At 41.3% G+C, this 27,131-nt stretch overlaps 1 protein-coding gene across 6 annotated transcripts in view; it reads left to right on the forward strand.

Moving 5' to 3' along the window:
- Positions 1-318: 318 nt before the first annotated feature.
- LOC133124503 (DDB1- and CUL4-associated factor 6-like) overlaps positions 319-27,131 on the forward strand; it is a 39,281-nt gene continuing 12,468 nt past the window's right edge. For 4 of the 6 annotated variants that reach the window (XM_061235767.1, XM_061235771.1, XM_061235770.1 and 1 more), the window contains exons 1-10: positions 319-682; positions 6,799-6,860; positions 16,151-16,243; positions 16,590-16,778; positions 17,029-17,142; positions 18,572-18,707; positions 19,346-19,557; positions 22,557-22,650; positions 24,282-24,398; positions 25,771-26,100. In XM_061235767.1, coding sequence (XP_061091751.1) covers positions 595-682; positions 6,799-6,860; positions 16,151-16,243; positions 16,590-16,778; positions 17,029-17,142; positions 18,572-18,707; positions 19,346-19,557; positions 22,557-22,650; positions 24,282-24,398; positions 25,771-26,100 — 1,435 coding nt within the window. In that variant the 5' untranslated portion in view covers positions 319-594. The remainder of the gene's footprint in view (positions 683-6,798; positions 6,861-16,150; positions 16,244-16,589; positions 16,779-17,028; positions 17,143-18,571; positions 18,708-19,345; positions 19,558-22,556; positions 22,651-24,281; positions 24,399-25,770; positions 26,101-27,131) is intronic. The other 2 variants (XM_061235768.1, XM_061235772.1) reach the window with 1 other exon arrangement.

A 27,131-nucleotide genomic window follows, 5' to 3' on the forward strand; every position in this document is an offset into this window, starting at 1 on the left:
AAAAGTGTACTTGTAAAAATAAAAACAAAATATACAATTTTGTTTTTACAAGTATATATATTTTTTACAAGTACAATTATTTTTTTAATAACCATAATCCATAATTGACGTGCATCGGCTTGCATGTAACAGTTTTTCATTTTGACTTGAATGACTGCTTAGACGTGGAGTGATTGAAATAGAACTGTAAACAAGCATTAGAAGTCATAACAGGTATTTTGTTTTCTTTATCATTGCTATTAACCAATCAGATTGCGAGATTTGTCCTGCCCGTTTTATAACCAGTAGTTTAGACGGCCTCTGGTGGTCATCCAGAATTCATAGAACCAAGTTACATCCGTAACTTGCGTTACTGAGAAATACTGGGCAAACGTTACCTCGCTATAGTTAGTTGGCTTACGATGCGAGTTGGAGCTAGGAGGGGATTTCAGACAGCCGGGTCAAAACAGTGTAGCAATAGCCAAGTGGAACAACATCGGAAAATAAGTAGGCTACCTGTGGAAAAGGCAAAGGATTGGAACCAAATGGATAGCTAACGTAGTAGCCAGTTTAGCTATTGTTTTCAGTGTGATTTTTAAAGAAGAATCAAGCACAATGCCTTGCTCCGGAAAATTGATTTGGGACGTAAGCAATCGCTCCATCGGGTGTAACGAACGAAATGCTGTCCGGAGTAACTATTTGGGTAAGACGAACATATTAAACTAAACAGCCTCCTGCTTGCTGCTGGTTTCTTGGTGGAGCTGAATTAGCTAACACAGAATGGGGTTTCAGCATATTGACAAAAGTCACATTTGAAATGAAGTCCATTATCAGCTACGTGTTTTAGATTATTAAAGTCAGAAACGTTCACCTTTAAGGATGGTCTTTAATACTCAATGGTCTTGGCGTCCCTACTTGTAAATTCGCGTACTTTATGCTAGACATAGGCTAGCTAGCTAGCTAACTTACGCTGTTATTTTGCTGCGCTGGTAAATAGCTAGCTGGTTATTTGAAGTTCTTAGGCTTGTTGGCAACTGTGACTTCGCTTCAGCTACCCTAACTTTGTTTGCCAGAGGCCAGTTTGTTTTCCTTGAGAGCTACGTGGTTAGTTGGCACCTGTTCAAAGTCTTGACAGACCTGGGTCAAAACTCCTGATCATATTCATCGTTCAGCGGTCTACTGTAAGTTAGCTGTAGGGTAGGCCAATATATGCACCCGAATGAGACCATGTTTTTCATCAGGGCAGGCTGCAGCTGTCTAGCAATCTTGGATAAATTATATCCGAATACATTAGCTGCTTAGCTGCCTGGCGTTTTACGAGCCAGCCCTCTATTTCAAAAGTTGAAACGCTTTTGAAATATTATAAGACACTTGACTAGCTAGGCGGTCTGATGAAACGCAGCTTGACCAACGGGGGGAAACGACCCCACGCCTACTAAAGCAAAGGCAGACGTACAAGTACTTGTGGGAGCTCTTTGATTTCGGAAGTATTAAACATTTGGTAGTGAACTATTTCTAGTTTGCTGTGTAGCTTGGTCGACTAACTCAGTCATGAATCCGGTTATTTTCGCCATATGTTACTTGCATAGAATTCATGTGAAGCCCCGGTTATGATGCTGTAGTCGACATAGCCTAATCCACTATACCCGTTTTGTTTACAGACATGTGTGATGCGCGGCCGGAATATAGCCTAGTTAGTCTACTAAATTACCCCACTATATTTCTCAGTATATTGCACCTTGGATCACAAACTCGTATCTGGATCGACAGCATAGCCTACCCTAATGCTTGTAGATCACGCTGTGCTATTTATTTTAAGTTTCAATGTTAACTGTTGGTTTGTTTGGCCAACTTTACACTTGGATGGAACGAGTTACATTTTGGCCTATAGGCAGTAGAGTTGCATGTGAGATAGCTTTGATAGGTTGTGAACTTCTTAGACCAGTGATTCTGCAGCAATGAGAGAATCACTGAGAATAATTGTGTTTGATTTTCACTCATTCATTCATTAATTCATTCATTCATTTATTATCGTAACCCGCTTATCCTGAACAGGGTCGCAGGGGGGCTGGAGCCTATTGGGCGAAAGGCAGGAATACACCCTGGACAGGTCGCCAGTCCATCGCAGGGCACACACACTATTCAATCACACACTCATACTTATGGGCTATTTAGACTCTCCAATCAGCCTAACCTGCATGTCTTTGGACTGTGGGAGGAAACCGGAGTACCCGGAGGAAACCCACGCAAACACGGGAAGAACTTGCAAACTCGAAGCCAGGACCTCCTTGCTGTGACAGGGAGTGATGATGACACGCCTGGAAGTGACTGAGAGGAAGCTGACGCAGTGGTTCACACAGGGCTCATTGATGCGCAAGTCCTTACGAAATTACAGGCCCTGTTCCTCAGCCCTGACCTGCAGGCTACATGTTGCAGTCAAGAATCTAGTAAAACCCTTGATTGCATCTAGTGAAGTCCTTATCTGTGTAGCCTACTAAATATGTTATAGTGGTTGGCACTATGTTTGGAAAAACTGTAAAATGTAACGCTTATTTCACACATTTTTGCAGGCTTTGTTTTTGGCCATAATGGATAGGTAAAGCTGATATAAATATTTTTTTTTGTGATACCATATTTTACATTACATTACATTATTGGCATTTGGCAGACGCTCTTATCCAGAGCTATGTACAGTTGATTAGACTAAGCAGGAGACAGTCCTCCCCTGTAGCAATGTGGGGTTAAGGGCCTTGCTCAAGGGCCCAACGGCTGTGCGGATCTTATTGTGGCTACACCGGGGATCGAACCACCGACCTTGCGGGTCTCAGTCATGTACCTTAACCACTGCGCTACAGGCCGCCCAATTTTCTTAGTGATACCATATTTTTGTATTTCTGAAAATAACTATGTTCCTCACTACTGTACGGCACACTGCATACGACTGTCTGCCAGTTGTCTATTCTGAGACAATGAATACCAAGCCTGACTTATGACCAGTTTTACCTTTTAGCTCAGAATGGATAAGGTTAGAATGTGGAGAGAGGATGTCTGATCCTAGATCAGCACCCATAATCTGAGATGCTTTATGACTACAGGCCCAGAGCTAAGCTCTCTTGCCCATCTGACATTACACAGACTATATCTAGCCTGTCAGTGCTGCATAGCATTACAGCTGTCAGACTTAATTGACGAAAAACACAAAGATGTCTGCAATCATACCAGGGAGATTGTGCTGAGGAATCTAAATTTAGAGTTGGGCCAGTGTGGGGCCCAGTGCTCATGATTTGTCGCCCCCAACAAAGGTTAAACATGTGCCTAACAGAAGGCCTGTCCTGTGGTAGGAATGTGATATTTTCACAACAGCATTCAACACTATGCCTATGTACTTGCTGCTAATTTCCACTTAAATTTGTTAATAAAAAAAAATAAAAAAAGACAAGCACATTTTTTTCCTCTTGAAATAGGCATGGAGCATTGCACACACCTGAATGGATTTCCATACAGAATCCATAAATCTTATCGTAAGTTTTATATGTACAGGTCTACTGCAAACATTAAATGTACTAAACTGCAATGAACTGATGCCTGCATCAAGGTCCTTTAAGGGCCGCTACTTTTCCCACAGTTTTTCGCACCATTCTCTGCAAACTCGTAAGAGACTGTTGTGCGTGAAAATCCCCGGAGATCAGCGCTTTCCAAGATATTCAAACCACCCTGTCTGGCACCAGCTCTGCCTGCGTGCCACCCAGTTTTTTGGTAATTGAACACAGGAGTTCAGTTCCAGTTGGGACCCCAGCCCCCAGCCACATATGCGTGTCAGTATTGCATGTAGTTCACACTTTTTCACATTCATTGCATACAGAGTTTTTCTGCAGAATGTTCTGATCAAATTAAACCAAATTATATTCTGCTCAGCACTGGCTTCTGTCCTTAAAGCTGGGGAAGGCAAATGTGATTCTATGATTATTATTTATAATAATAATAATAATAATTATTATTATTATTATTGGTATTAATTGGCATGCCTGTTTTCAGATTTGTGTGATTGGTGAGTGTATTGCCAAGGGTGGAGGGATTGTGGTCTTTGACAATTGAGGTCTTTTGCTCCTATGTAAAAATGCCTAAATGTCATTTTTAAACCCAGTTCAGGCCATAGATTTACAATGCGACAGGCAGTTGCTACATTTTGCAACATTCTAAAACATGTCACCTGCGATTAAACGTTGAATCGTCAGCAATGGCACTTCGATACTCACAAATGTTCAATCTGTATAATTCTAGAGACTGTTTTGGCCGTTGTAGAACATTTTATGAGCAGTTGATCATTTAATTAATTAATCTTGATTTTGAGGCATTCTTTGGTTCATTGCCTTGCAGAAAGGTCAATTTTTAGCCACTTTCGAGTTCCCCAGGTCAGGTGTGGCAGAGGGAAACCAGGCTGTGTGCTGTCAGGCACACTCAGATGTGCCATTCAATTGTGACAGCCCACCAGTATAATTCATCCCACCTCAGTTTCAGAATGAAGCCAGAATATTTTTTTTACTCTCATAATAAATAAAGTCAATAATACTAAATTATGATTGATTCTCTGGCTATCCTACATCATCTTGATTGTGGTCAATGGTTTAAACATTATTTCCAGCATAAAGTTACTAAAGGTGTCTGTATCCTGAATGTGAAGCCTACTGTTATGTCGATGGACTGCTACTGTCGTTATTGGCACTGGGTCATGAATTAGCCTATTAGCAGCTGGCCAAGTTTGATACAGTAGCTTCCTTCCTGAGGTAAGTCTCCATATTAAAGTTAAAGGCAATATATTCATTTTGTACTGATATTGATAGATCCTGCATTAACGTGTATAGAGTGTATATTGCTGTGATCTCATTCATGCCTACTGTATGTAATTCTGGCTAAAAGTGTAGAAGAAGTAGATAGCCTGCAGTATGTACGTATATGGGCCTATACATAATTATTAATATTTGTCCAAAAATAATTAAAGAGTCATGGCTAACTGCTGTGCATTCAGGCACTCAATGACCGTTACTCACCACCAAAGAAGGTATGTTTGGATAAAAAAGGGTGAAGCCTTTGTAGAGAAGAACACCTTGCCAACTGTACAGGAAATATTTTGCGAGTGGAAGGAAGAAGTCTTAAGAAATCAGTTGTATCGGTTGAATTTATCAAATAAAAATATGCTACCATGTTAATTCTATGAATATAATTGGGTATAAATAAGGCTTGTTCTGCACAAACTGAATATAAGATACAGGGCGATAGCATATTGTCAAATATCTGTGCCGATACCTTGATGGAGAACAGGCTGATCAATTTACTGTCTTTTGAGGCTTTCAGCAAATTCTAATGTTTTTTCTGATGATTTTCCTTACTTTTTTGCACTGAGAGGTTCAATTTAATAGTTGATACGTAATTGTAAATTTGCAAAAAATCCTTGGCTGCGAACTTTCATTAAATGATCTATTTGGCCATTAGCTCATTTTTGCACAAAAAAAGTATTGAATGTTTTATGGTAATTTTTTAAGTGTGTGATATGAAATGGCACATCATAGCAATACCAAAATCAGTAGTAGGCAAGCCCATTGTAGTAGACCTATGAAATAGCATTGAGATTGGTTTCAAAATGGGATATTGAGGGTTCAAAATGTGGGAAACAATCCCATTCATAAAAGCAAAAACATATTTCAGCTCAACTAAAATGCATTATTGCTGAATTCAATCCCCAAAAGAAGCATTCAGGCCTACTGTTCATGTGTAAAATTATTTTATGTCACTCGCTTTTAAGAGTGCTGTGCTTTGAGATTCTGTAAACCTGTGTGCTGTGGAAGTGAGGAAATGCTGCCATAGAACAGTAAATTTGATCACGTGATCACGATTAAAGTACCACCTCTGTGTTATTTTTAGCCAAGAAAAACCCTGACCTGGTATCCTTTCCCCTCCAGGAAACTGAAACTTGGCAGCAAATGAATCATTCTGCCTACATGACAGAAAGGCCTGCACATACATGTCACACCATTTTATCATCATTGGAAGATGTGTTCTAATAGGATCTTCCTTTCCCTTCTCTTACCTGTTGCAATCGATGCATGGAAGTTGCTCAAAGAACAATTCCTTCTTTGTAGGCAATCCTACGTAACAACCCTGTATTTGGATCACCTCACCCCTGCAATTGCCGAATCCTTCATCAGTTCTAACACTGAATTCGTCATCACCTGTCATAGTTCATTCTGCCATGCTGTGAAGCTATTATGTTTTTTGCTCCATCCAGGGTTTTGATCAAAGAAGCATAGCCCAAAAGCACAAGGCCAATCCACTTGTGGGCCTCATGGTTTTGGAAGCAGCCTGTACCGTAGTGGTTTAGGTACATGACTGGGACCCGCAAGGTCGGTGGGTCGATCGCCGGTGTGGCCACAATATGATCCACACAGCTGTGGGGCCCTTGAGCAAGGCCCTTAACCCTGCATTGCAGCAGGGGAGGACTGTCTCCTGCTTAGTCTAATCAACTGTCTGTCGGTCTGGATAAGAGCGTCTGCAAAATGCCATTGATGTAATGTAATGGAAGCTTGTAGCCCAGTTGCAGGCCCTATGGTTTTGGAAGTATACAGACCAGTTGTAGGCCCCTTGGTTTTGGAAGCGTATAAGTGTACAGCCCAGATGTAGGACCCATTGATTGTGTAAAGCCTTTTGGCCTGTCCAATCCAACATTAGGTTTACAGGTGACCCCTTTAGCTCTTATAACTGTGAGACTATATCACCCTTTTATTTGTGCTTTAATAATATTGTTTCTCATCCATTTTATTTCAGGAAGAAGAGAATTTGTTCAAAGACTCAAACTTGAAGCTACACTCAATGTACATGATGGCTGTGTGAGTATTTAAACAACATTGGTTTCCTTTGAACCTGTACTAATCCAGCAATGAACCAGCTAAACATTCCTGAGGGAGACTATATTGTAGGGCTGTTGCGTTTATTTCCTGAGAATGTATACAACATTTCACTTAATTGTCACAGACCAAATGGATTTTGTATATGTGCTAAACTGCTGGTTTATTTGTATTATAGCAGGTATTGTAGGTTGATGAACTCCTCTATATGACACTTTACCATGCATTCAAGACTCATGAATCCAACAAAATGGCCCTCCAGTTCAGATTTCCTAGTTGGAAATTGCCCATAATGTCTGAGCACCAAGTTTCCAACATTCAGAGACAGTCCCCTTCAAAAGAATTGGAACAGCATGAGATGACAAATCCAAATTCTTTCCTAGTATTTTTATCTAGATTTGTTAAACTACTTAGAACATATCACCTTTTGTATCAGACCACCCAATTTTTAGGTGAGCAAAGGTATTGGCACATGTGACTGACAGGTGTTTCTTGTTGCCCATATGTGCCCTGTTAGATTGACTGGTTAAACAAAAAAACGTTTTGAATGTCTACTATTGGTTTTAGCCTTGGGTTTTGCCATTGAAGACATTTGTGTTAGAAAACCAACCAGAGAGCTGTCTTTGGGAGAAAAACAAACCATTTTAAAGCTTATAAAAGAGGGGAAATCATTGGGGATAGCTTGTACAACAACTTGGATTGTCCTGAAAAGGAAAGAAACCGCTAGGAACATTGTGACAGCTGTGAAGAAAAACCCCGAAACATTGGTCAGTGACATCACAAACAGGGGTGAAGGTATCTCAATCAGCCAGCCGTAGAAAGTAGTAGTAGTAGTAGTAGTAGTAGTAAGAATGGGAAGGCGAGGCAATTTGCAAAGATTTGCGATGAGCCACAAAAGCTCTTGAACAAAGTTTTATGGACTGCTGAGACCAAGATTAACCTCTACCAAAGTGATGGAAAGGTGAAGTGTGGATAAAGAGGGATCTGCTCATGATCCAAAACATGCAAGCTCATCTGTGAAGCACGGTGGAGGAAGTGTCATGGCTTGGGCTTGCGTGGCTGCTTCTGGAGTGGGCTCACTAATCTTTATTGATGATGTAACTCATGAGGGTAGCAGCAGGATGAATTCAGAAGTCTAAAAAAAACATTCTGTCTGCCAATTTACAGAGAAAAAAGTTTTAGACTGACCAAGTCAGTCACCAGACCTTAACGCAATTGAGCATGCATTTCACCTCCTGAAGAGCAGATTGAAGGGAAACAAACTACAAAAGTAGACTAGAAGAGCGCAGCTTTTGATACAATTGACCGTACCATTTTAATCAATCGCCTCAAACTGGGTTGGTCTCTCAAAGAATCTGACCAACTGTTGGACTTCTATCAATCAAGATCAAGACTTCGATATTTCTAATTGGACCTCCCTCCCTTCGAACCCTTCTAAACCTAAGTGGGACACTCTTTTTAACAGACTTGGAGACTTAGTAATTTTAGATGCTGATTTAAGTTTTGAAATCAATATCAGCAAAGTGACTGAGACACATTCTTTTATCTGAGAAACATTGCCAAAATGCAGCCATTTTGAACACAGCAGGACGCTGAGAAATTAATGCTTTAATTTCTAGGAGGTTGGATTACTGTTATGCCCTATTCACTGGTCCTCCTACAGTAAATTCAAAAAAGTCAATAGAGACTACAGCTTATTCTGAACAGAGCATATTGCTCCTGTTTTAGCTACCCCACATTGGCTCCCTGATTATTCGTTTTTTATGTTTCTTTTAATAGTATACAAAGCGCTCAATGGTGTATCAGCTTCTTATACAGTGGTGTGAAAAAGTGTTTGCCCCCTTCCTGATTTCTTATTTTTTTGCATGTTTGTCACACTTAAATGTTTCAGATCATCAAACAAATTGAAATATTAGTCAAAGACAACACAAGTAAACACAAAATGCAGTTTTTAAATGAAGGTTTTTATTATTAAGGGAGAAAAAAAATCCAAACCTACATGGCCCTGTGTGAAAAAGTGATTGCCCCCCTGTTGAAACATAACTTAACTGTGGTTTATCAAACCTGAGTTCAATTTCTGTAGCCACGCCCAGGCCTGATTACTGCCACACCTGTTCTCAATCAAGAAATCACTTAAATAGGCTCTGCCTGACAAAGTGAAGTAGACCAAATGATCCTCAAAATCTAGACATCATGCCGAGATCTAAAGAAATTCAGGAACAAATGAGAAAGAAAGTAATTGAGATCTATCAGTCTGGAAAAGGTTATAAAGCCATTTCTAAAGCTTTGGGACTCCAGCGAACCACAGTGAGAGCCATTATCCACAAATGGCGAAAACATGGAACAGTGGTGAACCTTCCCAGGAGTGGCCGGCCGACCAAAATGACCCCAAGAGCGCAGCGACGACTCATCCAAAAGGTCACAAAAGACCCCACAACAACATCCAAAGAACTGCAGGCCTCACTTGCCTCAGTTAAGGTCAGTTTTCATGACTCCACCATAAGAAAGAGACTGGGCAAAAATGGCCTCCATGGCAGAGTTCCAAGACGAAAACCACTGCTGAGCAAAAAGAACATTAAGGCTCGTCTCAATTTTGCCAGAAAACATCTTGATGTTCCCCAAGACTTTTGGGAAAATACTCTGTGGTCTGATGAGACAAAAGTTGAACTTTTTGGAAGGTGTGTGTCCCATTACATCTGGTGTAAAAGTAACAGCGCATTTCAGAAAAAGAACATCATACCAACAGTAAAATATGGTGGTGGTAGTGTGATGGTCTGGGGCTGTTTTGCTGCTTCAGGACCTGGAAGACTTGCTATGATAAATGGAACCATGAATTCTGCTGTCTACCAAAAAATCCTGAAGGAGAATGTCCGGCCATCTGTTCGTGACCTCTGCAACGAACTTGGGTTCTGCAGCAGGACAATGATCCAAAACACACCAGCAAGTCCACCTCTGAATGGCTGAAGAAAAACAAAATGATGACTTTGGAGTGTCAAAGTCCTGACCTGAATCCTATTGAGATGCTGTGGCATGACCTTAAAAAGGCGGTTCATGCTCGATAACCCTCCAATGTGGCTGAATTACAACAATTCTGCAAAGATGAGTGGGCCAAAATTCCTCCACAGTGCTGTAAGAGACTCATTGCAAGTTATTGCAAACGCTTGATTGCAGTTGTTGCTGCTAAGGGTGGCCCAACCAGTTATTAGGTTTAGGGGGCAATCACTTTTTCACACAGGGCCATGTAGGTTTGGATTTTTTTTCTCCCTTAATAATAAAAACCTTCATTTAAAAACTGCATTTTGTGTTTACTTGTGTTGTCTTTGACTAATATTTAAATTTGTTTGATCTGAAACATTTATTGTGACAAAAATGCAAAAAAATAAAAAAAAAGAAATCAGGAAGGGGGCAAACACTTTTTCACACCACTGTATCTCTCTTTCACCCGGCAAGAACCCTTAGGTCTTCTCATGTTAGTTTTTTAAATGTGCCCAGTGTACTTCACAAAAAACCGGAGAAGCAGCTTTTTCCCACTATGCCCCAAAATTGTAGAATACCCTACCAAAGGATTATTATTCTTTTTTTTCATTTTATTATTTTACTCCATTTTATTTTAGTATTTTATATCCTTTATATTATTTTGTTTCACTATATAAAGCACTTTGAGCTGCATCTCTGTATGGAAGTTGCTACACAAATAAAGGTTATTATTACAATAAAATGTAATCATGATAATAATACAAAATGTAACTTTAGTTCATCTCACTCTAAAGGAACTATATTGTGTCATTCCATCACATCCTGTTTCACTAGAGAATGAAAATGAGGTAACAAGGGTGTCTCGGTGGCGCAGCCTGTAGAGCACTGACCGCATGCTCATTGCGAGCCGCGATGTCGGCGGTTCGAATCCGACTGTCTGACATTTGTCGCATGTCTTCCCCTCTCTCTCGCTCCCGCTCTTCCTGTCTCTCTATACTATATACTGTCCAATAAAGCTGAAAAAAGGCCTAAAAAATATATTTAAAAGAAAATGAGGTAACAAGCAAAATCTCTCATTCATCGGCATGGGAAAAGTCAAAGAACTGTCAAATGAAAAGAGCCAGATGGACCTTCATAAATCTGGTAATAGGTACAAAAAAAGGGTTAACATATACCATATGTTATGATTGTGGAAAAAAAAAAAACCCACATTACTTTACACATGTTGGACAATGTTGTTTTTTTTTTTTGTTCTGGACCTTACTGTAAGAACCATGATTGCATTTGTAACAGTTACTAACAACACTTTTCAGTACACTCCAAGCATTTTTTGTGTTCTGTTTTTAAATCTTAATTTGTCAAAAGAGAATGCATGATTTCCTGTCGGAGTATTCTATAGTAGCCATCTTGTGGTCATATGGTAGCTTAACACCTTTTTTTTTTTTTAATGCTCAGTATGTGTAGTTCAGGATGTTTATATAAAAAAATAAAAATAATTTTTTTTTTTTTCAATTCACGGTCACAAATTTGGGCAAAGTGGCAGCTCTACTGTAGTGTGTTTCTATGAGTGTGTGCATGCATGTCTTTCTCCAAATCCCTGTCTACAGTCGCTCAATGATGAGTCTGGCCGGGATGTTGTATTCTCCGTACAGAAAGAAAGCTCCTCCCTCTGTCTCCATCTGCTAGTGGTTCAAAACCAGAGCCCGACAGACTTCTATTGGCACAGAGAGTCCCTGGCCAATTATGCAATTGCCTGCTGGGAATTCCTGGCCTGTCACATGCTCGAGTTCAACCCATGCTAAGAAAGAAATGTCATTGCCAGTTGTGTGCTTGCCATAGAGAAACCCACACCAATCCCACAAAAATGTGCTAGGTAGAGAAGCCCTCTCCAGTCCCAATCTATCCTAAAGAGGAACCTTCATCAGTCACATACGCTGCCATTGAGGAATCCTCACCAACAACATACCTGTACTATATAAACTTTGCTAGGCTACAGTGCTGCCCGTAGGTATTTGGACAGTGATACAATTTCTGCTCTTTTACTCTAGCAAACTGGATTTGAAATTAAATAATGAGGTTAAAGTGCCGACTGTCACCTTTAATTTGAGGGTATTTACATCCATAGCAGGTAATCTGTGTCGGAATTGCATCCCTTTTTATACATAGACCCTCCATTTAGGGGACCAAAAGTAAGTATTCAGACCCCTTCACTTTTTTGAGCACTTTATTGTCTTGTAGAATTAATGGATACAATTGCCATTGTTGCCAACCAATCTACACTCAATAACCCATAATGACATTTTTAAAAATGTATTACATTTTTTTTAACTGGAAACTAATTTACATTAGTATTCAAACCCTTTGCTGTGGTACTCCAAATTGTGGTCAGGTGCATCCTGTTTGCTTTAATTATCCTTGATGTTTCTAGTACTTGGTTGGAGTCCCACTGTGGCAAATTGAATCAATTGAACATAGTTTAAAAAGGCACACACCTGTGTATATAGGGTCCCACAATTCACACCGCATGTCTGGCCAAAAACCAAGCCACAAAGTCAAGGAACTCTGTAGATCACCACAATAAAATTGTGGTGAGGCATAGATCAAGGCAAGGGTATAAAGCTTTGAGTATTCCCAGGAGCACAGTGGCCTCAATAATCGTGAAATGGAAGAAGTTTTGAACCACCAGGCTTCTTCCTAGAGTTGGCTGTCTAGCCAAACTGAGTAACCCGACGAGAAAAGCCTTGATCAGGGAGGTGACCAAGAACCCAACAGTAACTCTAACAGATCCTCTGCAGTGATGGGAGAACCTGCCAGACAGATGACCATCTCAGCAGCACTCCATCAATCAGGCTATTATGGTCAAGTGGCCACTCTTGAGTAAAAGGCATATGAGAGTCCGCTAAACAGCTCTGATGGCATGAGGAAAAAGATTCTTTCATCTCATCTCAGACAAAAATGGAACTCTTTGGGTGGAACTCCAAGCACTATGTTTGGCGAACACCAGGCACTGCTCATCACCTGGCTAATACCATCCCTATGGTGAAGCATGGTGGTGACAGCGTCATGCTATGGGGGTGCTTCTCGGTGCCAGGGACAGGAAGACTGGTCAGAATTGAGGGAGGGATGAATGCAGCCCAATGCAGAGAGATCCTTCAAGAACCTGCTACAGAGTGCTCAGACTGGGGCAACTGTTCAAATTGGGGGGGGGGGTGCTTTGGTTATTGGGCAGATCTGTCCACAAGACCTTTTTATGCAGCAATATAACATAAAATTTAGTCCAAAATGGACTGCACTGTATATTGCACAATCAGTACTCGTTCATTAACTTCTGCCATTTTAGCTCCATGTTATGATGCGGTTGTAAATCATTTCATCCGTCATGCGTCTTTTTCTTCAATTCAATTTTATTTACTTTTGTATAGCTCTTTTCACAGAAGACTGTCAAAAAGATGCTTTACAGAGTAACACAGAAGAAGATAATTAAACATCAGCCCTAAGCCCCCAATAGCATATGAGGTAAACGACTCCCTTAGCGGAGAAAAACCATCAAACAGGGCGAGAACTTCCCGACTGGGAGAAATCTTGGGAGGAACCCGGCTATAGGGGCGTGCCCATCCTCGGCTGGCCTATACGTTTAATGTATGAAACTAAGGTCCATTTGGAGGGATGATGGAGTTCAGAGGGTAGGGGGATGAATTTGTAGCTCCAGGATGTGGTGAGCCATGAGCTGGACCAGGGAGGAGCAGGGCTGCTGCAGTCCACAACCTCAGAGCGGGGTCCAGGGGGCCTGGGGGTGGCAGGAAAAATAAATAAAGGAGGATGTTAGGCGCTGAAATGTATTAGTACGTAGATTAACATTTCCTCATGCACAGAACAGAAAGCATGTACCACACGTATCTACCCGGTGACTAAGGTTGTAGCTAACCTCACTGGCACTGTTAAGGCCTACTCCGTGCCATCGGTCACGTATGGTTTTCTAAGTAACCACTAGCCTCATCCAGCACCCATCTCCAGAACTACAAAGCTATAACTGATTATAAGCCAGATTGTAAAGTTTGTAATCTTGATTTAAATACTTAAATACTCCCTTATACATTTTAGAAGGGTATTCCACAGTAGTGGGGCTCTCTATGAGAAACCGACTGGTGGTAGAGCTCTTTCTTCTCTTCAGAACTGGTAAACACCCTTCCAACAGCCAGCTATCACCTCACTCACAAGAACCATGTGTGCACAACCCTGAAATTTCCAGGCACTTAACGCATCTAATCTGTGGGGCGGCTCTGCTGTTGACCCTCACCTCCAGCGAATGTGATTAAACTGAGGCGGTGGTGTGTTGGAACATTTGTTGTTAACCCCCAGCGGTAAACGGACATGCCCAAGATGGCCGCCTTAAACACTATTGTGGCACGATAGCGCTGCAGCCACTTTACAGGCCTTCGAAGCCTGGACATCCCCAAGGGACACGAAATCAGAGTAGATTGAACATGACAGAGGAGAGAAGCTCTTTACTATTTAGGGCCTTGTCTCTCCGCTTCCCCCACCCAAGACTTTGATAAATTGCAGTGACAGTGACACTTAAATGTTGCTATCTCTGTTGTTTCAGGCTCACAATAACTGTGTTGGTCTAAATTTGAACACACCCAATTGCAGTTTCAAGCACATTTGCGCTATGCGTTCTCTTTAAGCTGTTTAGAAAGACCTATGTAAGCAAGCCTGTCAGGCATTGAATTCTACTACACACAACTCTCATGCGCACATGCACACATACAAAAACATGCAAACTACACACGCTCACATACATGAACATATGTATACATACCGTGATAGTGTCCATTTATTTATTTGCCTCTGTACTCCACAATTCGAGATCTGAATACAAAAATGGTTAAAGTGCACAGTGTCCGATTTTAATAAAGGCCATTTTTATAAATTTTGGTTTCACTATGTAGAAACGACAGCATTTATATATAGTCCCTCCAGTTCAGGGCACTATAATGTTTGGGATCCAATTATGTAAATGAAAGTAGTCATCTTTCGTATTTTCTTGCATATCCTTTGCATGCAATGTGACATACATGAATCACAGAATTCAAGTAATCACCGGTTGCTGGGGGTCTTCTCTGGTGATGCCCTGCTAGACCTGTATTAGAGCCATCTTCAGCTCTTGCTTGTTTTGGGAGCTAGCATATGAATTTTTTAGTTGGCTAGGTAAGCAGTGTTTGGATAATTAACTTTGGTCACTTTTGCTCTGTTTGTTTGTGTCTTTGTTCCAAAATAAAATAAAATAAATAATAATAAAAAAATTGGCCCTCGTCCTTATCTTTGTTGTACAGGTGGCAGTTGAAATTGTACTTCCCTCTAGGGTCTTACAGCGAACTTATCCCTGGTTATGGGTATGCACTTTGTTGTACGTCGCTCTGGATAAGAGCGTCTGCCAAATGCCAATAATTTAATGTAATGTAAAGGCAAGCTCAATTGAGATCAGATCGGGTGATTGATTTTTAGCTTTGATTGGATCTTGGGCAGTACCTTCTTTCCTCTATACTTTGCTCTTGGTCATCCTGTTTTTGTGGCTAGCCCCTGGTTTGCATCTTGCAGTTTAGCCTCCGTATTTCTGTTCATAAAGTCTTCTGCGGACAGTGGTAATTGACAAATCCACACCTGACTCCTGAAGAGTGTTTCTGATCTGTCAGACCGGTGTTTGGGGATTTTTCTTTATTGTGGAGACAATTCTTCTGTGGGCTGTGGAGGTCTTCCTTGTTCTGCCAGTCCCTTTGTAATTAGTAAGCTCATCAGTGCTCTCATTATTCTCAATTATGTTCCAAACTGTAGGTAGGTTGGTTTGGCTGATGTCTTTAACTGTTTTATTCTTGTTTCTCAGTCTCATAATGGCTTCTTTGACTTTTACTTGCACAACTTTGGTCCTCATGTTGATAAACAGCAAAAAATAATTGTTTCTAAAGGTGATTGAAAGACTAGGTGCTGAGAGAGCGCTCTTATACCTGCGTTAAGGAGGCAATTAAACACACTTGAGCAAGCCATGTGTCCCAAACACCGCTGATATTTCTACATGGCGAAACCAACATGTATGAAAATACCCTTTAATAAAATCTGAGAATGTGCACTTTAACAACATTAATTAATTTTGTGGTTCCAAATCTAAAATTGTGGCAAATGAAGACATACTGTGTCTTTGTCCAAAACATTATGGAGGGCACTGGAGAAACACACTGCAAGTAAACCCTTATATATAAACCCAGACAATAACAAACACTTTTCTCCTGTTTCCTTTCTAGGTAAACACAATATGTTGGAATGATACTGGAGAGTACATCCTCTCTGGATCTGACGATACAAATTTAGTCATCTCAAACCCTTACAACAGAAAGGTAAGACTCCTGCTTTACACCATGCAAGATGGTACAGCCACAATTCTATCTGTTCACATATTCAAAATTCAGTAATGCCCCCAGCAAAAATGACAAAATATAATGAATTATATTTTATTAAAATAACTAGCAAGTGGCAATCCATCTCACTTTCCATTCCAAGTAACTACTGTCCCCCCTAGGCCAGAATTTAGGCTTTCAATAGTCTTAAGTAGCCTTACAAGTGTCTACTTGACCATTATTTTTCATAGCTGAGGTTCCCAAAAGCTGAATTCTTGCTTGTGCTGAGAATATCTGGAAGCTTCCACGCAGGTGTCCCTCTGATACTTATCCCCCTTTCACTCAGCAGGTGAAAGCAACCATTCGGTCGGGACACCGGGCAAACATCTTCAGTGCAAAGTTTATGCCGTGCACCAGCGATCAGCAGATAGTGTCCTGCTCAGGAGATGGCGTCATCTACTACACCAACACGGAGAAGAGCTCTGAGCTCAACAAACAGTGCCAATTCACCTGCCACTACGGCACAGCCTATGAGGTGGGCAGACATCGCAGCCATTAGTCTGATGTTGCTGGTGTGGCAAGAGCGGCAGTTTTAGATCAGCTGTTCTCAATCTCAGTCCTGTGGTCGTTTTGTTTATGCTGGTTTTTGTAGCAGGCAGTATCTTGATTGATACTAGGATACTAAGTTTGGCATCGTGGCATCAGTTGGTATCAAGGCGAAGGTATGGGCACAGATAGTAGTTGTGCCCAAGTCATTTAAACCAGTCTCCCTGTTCTATTGGTAGATCATGACCGTGCCGAATGACCCGTACACCTTCCTGTCATGCGGGGAAGATGGCACAGTCCGGTGGTTTGATGTCCGGACGAAAACTAGCTGCACAAAAGAAAACTGCAAAGATGTAAGTGCCGCACTACATATTTTCTTCTTGTGTGTGTATTGGACTCGAATGTAGAGGCAGCCAATGTCGGCTGGCAGTAGGAACATGCCTGTGATTGAATGAGCCAAACTGTGTCCTTTCTGTTAAGTCGAGCAGCCTCCGTAGCCCTGTCTTGTGTGAGCATGCAGAGGCTGCAGGGTGTCCTAAGGAAACCTTTATGTTTATGATGCTTTTACGAGCTGCACTATGACTTTCCACAGGATGTCTTGCACTCCTTCCCGGATGTAGTTACATTTGAGTAGGCATTTAGTAGACTCTGATTTGCAGCCACTGAGTTGCAAGCAAAGTCCCTAACTGCTATACAGTACCATCATCTTTTATGTCCCAGAGCAGGGTCCTCTCCCATACTAAAATGGAATATCGCAATATTATATTACAAAGGTGTTAGTACACTACAATTAAAAGGGGGAATGTATTTATTTACACAACTTGCCACTTTCATGTACTGCAATATATTTTGAAAGAATGCACTGCTGTGAAATACTTTCCAAAATGATTGGCACCCTTGATAAAGGCCTCATAAAATAACAATCCTCAAATAAATTGAAGAAGTATTTTCTTTTGTACTAATGCTTTTGCGTTGGAAGAATTCCTTGCTCTTGCGTTGGAATTAAGTCATTTGACCATAAATGGTCCTGTCCCAAGAAACCTTGAAGGAGCAACTATCGAGGTTAGAAGCAAAGCAGTTGTGCAGCAGATCTCCAAGCTAGTCTAACCTTGCCAAAGCTGCAGAGAGGTCAAGGAGGATTAGAATGGAGGAGAAAGGAGCTGCCTTTGCAGCATGGTGGTCCTCACTGACCACAAGAAGCCAGACTGATATAGGAGGATCTAGGAGGTCATCCTGAGAGGGAAAAGGAGATAATTGGTTTAAAAAGGCACATTCAGGATTTTTGGAGACAGGAATAATGTTCAAACTGCAACCTAAATTTATAAGATATTTTGGTATATTCCATTACCATGAAGGGCTTTGACAAAATTTAGCCATGGTGCAGAACCATCTCTCTCCCTTTGAACTAAACAAGCCTCTGGGATTTGTTTGTGGCTTTTCTTTTTTAAATCCTTGCCAAAATCAGTGTTCAGCATTTTTTCTTACAGTTGGGTGTGTGCATGCCTTACATAAATTGAATACTCTGCTGTATTGAATAAGCTGTGTGGACACTTATGTGAATGTGTGAACAAAATATGATATATACATTTCACAGCAGTGTATTTTTGAAAAAATACGTTACAACATCCAGATAAAATACATGTTTCTTGTTATATAACCAATGTTATGTTGGTGTATTTTATTTCAATATATATTTTCAGTGTATACCCTTTTGGTGATGGTAATCCCCAGGTTAGCTCAGGTTCAGTGAACTTTTCTGCTTTTCTCTATTTCTGAAAAAAGGACATTCTCATCAACTGCCGGCGGGCCGCTACCTCGATATCGATCTGCCCCCTGGTACCCTATTACCTGGCTGTCGGGTGCTCAGACAGCTCGGTGAGAATCTATGACAGACGAATGCTGGGAACCAGAGCAACCGGTAAGGACCAAGCTTTTAAGGTTCTGTCCAAATGCTTTTTATTTTGGTTTAACGCATCTGTTATTTTAGCTTTAGCCTGGTTTTATTGTATTTATTGTATTTTTTTTTATTTTATGTTTTGGCTTTGTTTTTTTTTTTTGGCTTTGATTTTATGGTCTATGGTAGCTTTCATTGTAACTTTAAATAGCTTTCATCATGATTATATTCATCATTAAAGCAAATTGTGTTTATTGTAATACGATTCCCTTCAAGCATTTCACAAGCATCTCACAGACAACACAGACCTTGCAATAAAATGAAAGAGTTTGAGGCAAGGGAATTATCTAAATATGTGTATACACTCTTCCTTAATTTTAAAGGTTTAAAAGATACTTATTCACACTCCAAATTACTCAATACACACACACAACACATTGATTTTGAAATCACAATAAGTTATCAGAGGTATGGTTTTCAGATATCATATGGACTTGTTTGTCATCAAGTAATTTGTCTGAATTTTAGGAGCGCCGCCTAATAAAGGCGGGCATTGTGTGTATCATTCTCTGGGTGTTTTATCTTATCGTCGACATGGTGTCCATTGCCATAAGGGTCTCTGTAATGATCACCCCTAACCCCCACCCCCCCTGGCTGTATAGGGAATTACACAGGGCGCGGGATGATGGGCATGTGCACGCGTTTTGTGCCGACGCACCTGTCCAGCAAGTCTTGTCGCGTAACCTCGCTGTGCTACAGTGGAGACAGCCGGGAGATCCTGGTCAGCTACTCCTCAGACTACATCTACCTGTTCGACCCCAAAGATGACCTGGCCCGGGAGCTCAAGGGACCATCTGAGGAGAGGAGAGAAGAGGTGGGCCATACTTTGTTTTATAACAGAAGTCCTTTATTGAGCGTTCTGCATGGTGCCTTTGGAGCCATCTTGGCATGACTCCTAGGGAGAGGAGCTGCAGTACTAAATCATCTCCATTTATAGACAATTTGTTTAACTGCAGACTGATGAACATCTAAAGGCGTTGAGATTACTTAACCATTTCCAGTTTTGTGCAAATCAAGAATTCAGAGATCTCTTTTTGTGAGGCATGGTTCATATCAGCAGATGCTTCTTGTGAAAAGCAAACTCAAAAGAGGTAGGAATTTTTCCAAAGTAGCTCTAACCCACAAGTCCAATCTTATTTAATTGATTGAACTCCAGGTTTGCAATCTCCTGACTCCAATTAGCGTTTGTTGAAGTCATTAAGGGTTCACATACTTTTTCTAACCTACACTGTGAATGCTTGAATAATATACTGTATACAATATGGACAAGAACAATGCAATAATTATTGTTGATGTTAGTGTTATTAGTTGAAATAGATTGTGTTTTTTCATTAGTGTAACTTTGTTGAAAATCAGACCATATTTTAAGACAAATATCAACATAAATGCAGATAATTCTTTTGGACATATCTTGCTTTTCTTCTCCAAGAAAGGGGGATGCCCTTGTGTAACATGCAGATGTTTTTCTGGCTGGCATTTTCTCCCATTTTTGTTGAGAGCTTTTTTGAGAGGCTGTGTTTAATGTGCTGAATGCCTCTAGGGTGGTTTAGGTGAAAGGGTTGACCTAATGTGGCCTTGAGGAGAGCGCTGTACATCCAGTCTTATTTCCTGCCTAGCATCAGGAATAATAAAATGGCAGTAGGATAGTCACATCAAGGCCTTACGCTTGGACACCTATCACAGAGTGCATAGCTGAGTACTTCTGGATGCCCACAGGGATAGTAAAGTAAAGTTGCTCCTTTTCCTGCTCCTAGTTCTACCCATTTGGAGAGGTTATAAAAACAAGCGAGGTGAAGACAGGGTAATTGACAGATTGTGAAATAGGTGAATGGAATGTCAGTTTGAAGCCATGTCAGTTACAGACGTGGCATGCTTTCCTAAACAAATACTTCCGCAAAGAATGTATTCCTGTTTTCTCCCTGAAAGGAAAGTTTGGGAGTTCCTAACTTGTATTACTAGCTCCTAGAAGGAACATCTAACGTGTTGGACAGTCCTTAAATATGACAACCTCGATCGACTTCTGGGTCAGGAGCAAGGAAAAATACGCAATTGGAATGAGCTCATGGTGTTGTGAGTTGTCAAGAAAGCTCAATTTTCTACTTAAATTCAGTCAATTCAGTCATTTCAGAAAATGAATTGAAATTGAATTTTCAGTTTATTTAGATATGGACATGGGCAATCCTGATGGAAGGAGGACAGCCGGGAAAGGATGAAGGATAGAGACAGGATGAAGGGGGAGATGGCAGGACGTTAAAACCCAGGGTTCATACTTGGAAGGGTGGAATGAGGTCACTATAGCAGGGATACTCCAAGCCTTGGCCCCATAAGACGGCAGAGTGCACATGAGAACTTTTGTGTCAACAGTGCCAACAGTCTTTCTCAGCTGGTGGGGGAAGTTGAAGCATTGGTCTATTTCAGTTGTCTGGTGTGCTTAAGTTCATATTCACTGCCTGATCTCAAAATGGACTTTTTTGACAGAGTGAAGCATCAATTCCCTCTTGTTGTCTGAATCCGCTAAAGCCAGATGCATTGCCTGGCAGGCAATAGAAAGGGTACCTCCAAATGCAACTCCTGCACATGGAGTCTCTCCTCAGTCTCCCTCCCTCCCTAATGACTCAGTGACAGCTGCAACCCCCATGTCGCGTGAGCGAGATGTGGTGGAAAGCTCTGCCCCTCTGACTTCAGCCGGATTGCCCCGGCTCAAGATTCCTTTCCAAAAACAGCTGCGGGCACATTCTGCTCTGTGGACAGGAATAGCCTGACATAGGAAACAACACTTGAGCCAAGGGACACACTCTTAGCACCCCCCCCCCCCCATCCTCCACCCCCCTGTGCACCTGGGCTGATGTGTGCTCACTGTTTATGTAAAATGGCTGCATCACCTGGGCTGATAGTTCAGGACAGATTAGCTCCTTTAGACTTAACTAATTTAGGATCACCGGATAAGAAGTGTAATATAAATGCAATCCACTATTACCCTTATTCACCCTGAGACTGTGTTGAGCAGTCCTGTGCTCACCCTGAAACTGAGAGGGATTGTGATTCTCCAGGTGTTTTCTCTGTCCTTGACTGGAGCTGTTTCTGGTGACTCTGTCCTATGGCTGTGCAGGGGTACTAACAAGATTAATGAGGTCCCATAGCAGACTTGACATCAGTCCACGCACAGGTGGGGAACAGGGACAAATTCCCACTCTGGGTCACGTTTCTCCTGACTGTGGCAAACCACCCCACACCGAATCAGGAGCACGCTCTGTTCCCCAGCCCCATAATGGCCTAATGTGAAATAATGTGTTGTGATGCACAGGACCCTAACCCTCAACCATCGGCTTCTTACACAGAATTAATTCCATCCATTTCAGATTTCAGTTACGGAGTGTCATGAATTTTAGTCTTCACAGATGTAGATGGGAGAATGAAGTACATGAGGTATTTAGAAGTAATTCTGGCAAGAGAGGTTTTAAGTTATGAGAAACATTTGCAGGTGAATCACAGGTGAGAATAGGGCATGATGGTGTAGAAAAGCTCAGAGGTGTGGACTTTGGGAATAGGCGTGACTTGAGCATTAGGGATGTGAGTGGCATATACGTGAGGAAAGGTGCTGTGATTTTTAAGGATGTTTGGTGTGGCTATGACACCACAAGGAAATGTGTGGTGTGGTTGATGAAATGTTGTTTGGCCTAGGTATGGCATTTGTATAAAGGGAGAAGAGGTGCTGGGGTTGACAGGATGTTGTAATTTGGTCTGGCTGTGATGTGTGTGTAAGGAGAGACGGGAAGATTCAGTGACAGGTTGTTGTTTTTTCCCGTTGGTCAGCTGCGTCAGCCGCCTGTTAAACGGCTGAGACTGCGAGGAGACTGGTCTGACACAGGACCCCGAGCTCGGCCCGAGAGCGAGAGAGAGAGAGACGGTAAGCCATGTCCTCATACACACAGATACACAGACACGCGCACACACACACACACACACACACACACACACACACACACACACACACACACACACACACACACACACACACACACACACACACACACACACACACACACACACACACACCCACTCTCATACTGTTTATGTATAGTACTGTGCAAAGGCAAAAAAATTTAAAATATTCATTTCAAGATCACTGAACAGTTAAAAACTAAAACAAATATTTGTTGTGACCATACTTCGCCTTTAAAATCAATTTTGTTGGGTACACTGTCCTCCAGTTTCAGAAGAAAATCAACTGGTAGGTTATACCAAACATGTTTGAGAATGTGCCACAGTTCTTCTGTTGATTTTGTCTGGCTCACTTGCTTCTGGCTCTCAAGGAAATCCCAAACAGCCTTGATCAATTTATCTGAAAAGTGGTTTATTACTTATTATGTTGCTTTATTTAACGAAATCCAAAAATTATGTATTTCTGTAACGTAGATTTTTATATAAAATCTGGGGTGCCTAAGACTTTTCCACAGTACTGTGTATATATAGTGGGAAAAAAGGATGCATATAATAAACAACATGGTTAATTATCTATATTTTATGTTCAAACATACAGGACATGTATGTTATTGGCACCCCTAACAATTATTATAGATAAAATCTAAGTGAAATTGGTAAGACAATTTTACTTTAATTTAGTTAATTTTCTAAATCTAACAAAACTATATTATGTCATTCCATAATTTTCTGTTTCATTAGAGTATAACAAATGAAGTAACAAGCATGGGGAAAAGCTAAAGTACTGTTAATTCAGAAGACGCAGATGGTAATTGACCATCAGAAGTCGGGTAATGGGTACCAAAAAAATACTTACGATTAAACACACCACTTAGCATGTAAGGGAAATAATAAAATGGCGTTAAACATATGGAATGGTTGTAAACTTGCCAGGAAGAGGATGTAAGAGCTTATTATCCTCACGGACCGTAAGGAAGATGGTGTGGGAGGCCATAAGTAACCCAAGTAATGCAGTTTCAGAATTGCAGAGATTGGTTGTGTCTTGGGGTCAACACTCTAAAAATGCCACCAGCATACCAGAAAACTCTTTAGAAGGGTGGCACAAAGACAGCCCTTACTGAGCACAATAAACAAAACCAAGCATCTGGAGTTTTCCAAGCCTCATTGGAATTATGACTGGAAGAGAGTGGTCAGATAAGACCAAAATTTTACGTGTTAGCTATAGACACCTTCGTCAGGTTTGGCGGCAAAATGGAATGCATACAAGGGACTATTTATGATCAATGGCACAATTAATTCAACAGTGTGCTTGGAAATATTCATCTTAATCTCAATGGCCATCTCAGTTTCCAATGAGATCACAAATTATACAAAAAGACTCATGGCTGTCATCTTTGCCTGCGGTGTTTGAACAAAGTATTAAATCAGAGGTGCCAATAATTGCAGAACCTGTTTTTGAATACTGGCATTTAACTAAATTTTCATCTAACCATAAGCAGGATCTTCTGTGCTGTTTTTAAAAATCCTTACCTTTTTATTTGAGCTTCATGAGATCCCTGTCATCGTGTGTCATTGAGCTGTTTTTGTTTCCACCAGGAGAACAAGGTCCCAACGTATCCCTGATGCAGAGAATGTCAGATATGTTGTCTCGCTGGTTTGAGGAGGCCAGCGAAGCCCAGAGCAGCAGGGGCCGTCCGCAAACTCGTCCCAGGGGTAATCCACTTCTTTTTTACTGATCTCACTTCCTGACTGCACGCAACAATAATAAAATAGGGATAGGACAGTAACCACAATCAGAAAGTACACCTGTAATAACCAATAGAACAACATTGATAGTGATTGGTGAATATATTTCTGGGCACCCTGTGGGTATCAGGGAAGTAGTAGCTGCCAGTCACTGTCTGTGTTTTCTTGTTTGTTACCATTGTGATTTGAGGAGTGTCTTTCTATATACTGTAGTAAGGTTATGTCACAGCTGTTTTATCCCAATTTTAATACCATTTCCTACACTCGTGGTTGGATTACCATATTTTATGAGAGTAAAATTAATTGGCAAGACCACACCAGAATAAAAACAAAAAAGAGAGGTTTCAGTTAGTACGCGATGTGCTCCCGAATGCAGACAGTGCAGACAGGAGGCGAGTGTGATATTTTTGTCAGATAATTTATTGAAATGTATTCACATACCATGTGCTCCTGAATTATTGGCAGCCTTAATAAAAAGGGACAAAAAAGGCTATATAAAATATACAACATGGATAATCTATATTTTATGTTGAAACATATGGGAAAATGATATACTTCCATTTCAACTTATGATATACTTTCATGCTTCAAAGTTTCTTAATTAGTAATCTTATTTTTGCTGAAAACATTATTGGCACCTAAATAAAATCTAGCGAAGTGAATACAAAAAGTAGTTATGTCCAGCCCCTACGTTTGTATTCAGTAGGAGTGGTAACCAGTGGCATTGTCTGACACTCGCCCATGGACTGCAAGTACACACCCATTGTAGTCTTTACTAAAGCAGGTACCTGGGGCATACACAGTAGTTTGGGACTATGGATTGTTCTTAATCACGTGACAATTTCCTTGACGATGACATGTTGGAGCATGTCCATAGCAACCCATTCATTTTTGCAGTAATACACAGGGGTTAAGGTAGGCCTCGATGACATGGCCTCCGTTACAAAACATATTATGATGGTGCCCAGTCAACATAATCTTTCATTTAAAGGTTGGATGGTTGACCTGTAACAGAAGAAAACAAATATTTAAGAGGGGAACTTCACTGCTGCTGCAGCCCTCTGCATGCCCTCTGTAGTGCTGGGTTGCACCAAGAAAGCTACTCTTCTACGAATACAATATCAATTTAGGGTAAAATTTAAAAAGTCACATCAGTAAACTTGACCTTGCTCATAAATGTCATGGTAAATATGATGAGCAGCTTGGTGGATTAAACTACTACCAGCTAAGCGGCACTTTCTGCTTTTCCAGAGATAACGTTAGCACCTTACTATTCTCCAAGCCTTTCCACGTGAGACAGAAAACAAGTAACTGAAATCTGGATTATTTTAATTCTCAGGTGCTGCAGTTCCACCAGCAGGGGCTGCCGCTACCCTGGAGCCCACCCCTCAGGAACTCATTCCGCCCACCCTAGGGCCAGTGGAGACGGAGGCTCCTACCGAGCCCCTCCCCAAATCATCATCATCATCATCATCATCATCATCACCACCCTCTGCCTCTGCCTCCACTGCGACCATGACTGCTATGCGCCCCTCCACGTCCTCTTCCTCAGAGAGCTCCGCATCCACCTCCACAACCCAGGAGAACCCCACCTCCTCCTCTTCCCAGTCCTCTGATATCAAAAGCCAGGATGTCTCTTCTGCCACGCCTGCCTCCCAAACGCAGTCTGGTAAGGCCCGGAGAAGACCCGCTGGTCACCTGCTTCACGCTGGTCGATCTCTCTCCCAGCCCCCAGCCTGCCCCCTGACATCTGTAGGGCCTCTTGTGCTGATCAGGTGCTCTCACCTGATATCTGCAGTTTTTATAAACAAAATGAATCCCTGGGATTTTTTTGGAAGTGCAAAAACTTCTGTCCAGATGCACTTCAGCCCAGCTGCTGTTACGATGCAGGGGTGTCAAACTGCAGTCCTGGAGGGCCGCAATGTCTGCGAGTTTTTGTGGTTTCCTTTCAACCAGCAGCCAAATAAGGCCTTGAGAACAAGGTATGTTGACTCTTCCATTCAGCACTCGTGCTGAAACGCACCAAAAACCAGCAGACACTGTGGCCCTCCAGGACTGTCACCCCGATACAACTGAATAGATAATAGATTTGTGCTCAACAGGCAAGACAGTTATCGACAGAACAGCATTTTCCCATGTTAAAGATTCTTATATTTAGTTTGGAGTTATTGCCAAGTGACTGTTACGTGAGGTTAACCCACCATGTCAGCCTGCAGCATGAGTTTATAACAAAGCAGACATCAATGGTTTCAAACGTGCTAATAGTGCCACCTGCTGAGGGATTTTCACACCTCTTTTCAGAGCATTGCACTTGGTGGAAGACAATGTATGTGACGTTTTGCTTTTTTTTTTAGGCAGATTTTAGAACATTTCACTGAGGTGAGATATGTTCTAATTGGATGCAGAACTGTATTTTAGGCCTACACTCTTCAACCAACCTCAGCTCAAATCTTTAGTTTCCAGTATCTGCTACATATTGCTATGCTTAATGGTCAAACCCTCTTTTCTCAGTGTTCTACTGAAATGGGTTAAGTGTCTCTGCACATACACTCAGTAGCCACTTTATTTGTTGTTTATTAGACTATTAGATTTGCTAGACTTTTTTGTACTTATTGGTCTTCTGTTGTAGCCCATCCACTTCGAGGTTCGATGTGTGGTGTGTTCAGAGACGCTGACTGTACAGGTCTACCCAGTAAAGTG

This window comes from Conger conger, chromosome 3 (assembly GCF_963514075.1).
Source record: "Conger conger chromosome 3, fConCon1.1, whole genome shotgun sequence".
NCBI lineage: Eukaryota > Metazoa > Chordata > Actinopteri > Anguilliformes > Congridae > Conger > Conger conger.